Source organism: Elephantulus edwardii, unplaced genomic scaffold, assembly GCF_000299155.1.
Source record: "Elephantulus edwardii isolate Elephantulus edwardi_28Jun2011 unplaced genomic scaffold, EleEdw1.0 scaffold00308, whole genome shotgun sequence".
Classification (NCBI taxonomy): Eukaryota; Metazoa; Chordata; class Mammalia; order Macroscelidea; family Macroscelididae; genus Elephantulus; species Elephantulus edwardii.
Genome location: NW_006400058.1, coordinates 1632861 through 1633549, shown reverse-complemented (window position 1 = coordinate 1633549; position 689 = coordinate 1632861). Strand labels below are relative to the sequence as shown.

At 49.5% G+C, this 689-nt stretch overlaps 1 protein-coding gene across 1 annotated transcript in view; it reads left to right on the top strand.

The window, feature by feature from the left end:
- The window catches only part of HNRNPL (heterogeneous nuclear ribonucleoprotein L), a 15992-nt gene that overhangs the window by 6752 nt on the left and 8551 nt on the right, over positions 1-689 (top strand). The window contains exon 7 of the mRNA XM_006901114.1: positions 586-688. Coding sequence (XP_006901176.1) covers positions 586-688 — 103 coding nt within the window. The remainder of the gene's footprint in view (positions 1-585; position 689) is intronic.

Below are 689 nucleotides of genomic sequence, written 5' to 3'. Positions count from 1 at the left end.
ATAATTGCTTATTTGAATTGAGTTTTGATGTTGCTCGGTTTGCCAGCTCCTCTGGTCCCTCTTCTTGAGTTAGATGGCTCTGGGTGGAAAGGTAACTGAGGATAGAATTGTGAAAAGGCTGAATGAGTGCATTCTAGATCTAGAAACTTTGGGGGCCAGGTTTTCTCTTCCCTGAGTTATTTTCTCACTTTTCCTCTCTTCATTGGGAATGTTTTTACAAAGTCCTTGTCACATAACAGGCTTTCTTAGCTGTAGCAGCTCCATGGTCCCCAGAGGTCTGAGAGCTAGCTAGTACAGGGGCAGGAAAGAGGAAAGCAGTTACCATCAGCCTTCACAGGAGGACATTCAGCCTCAAAGGTGTGCGCTGGAATGAGAAAGTGGGGCTTCTAACAAAGGTCTGGGCTTCACACCCACCTGTGGATTAGACTCAGTTCAGGAGGGGATGCCATTGTGGGGGTGGGGGTCGCAGCAAGCCTTATAGGAGCCCAGGAACTTTGAGATTAGCCTCTGTAGTTAGCAGGGACAGACGCTCCCTTTTCCTGAAGTGTGTCTCTAGTGGGCTCTAATTATTCTTTCTGTCCACAGGTGACCCTGGCAGCAACCCCAATAAACGCCAGAGACAGCCCCCACTCCTAGGAGATCACCCTGCAGAATATGGTGAGGGCAGGGGGTTCCCTTCCGTGGACTCT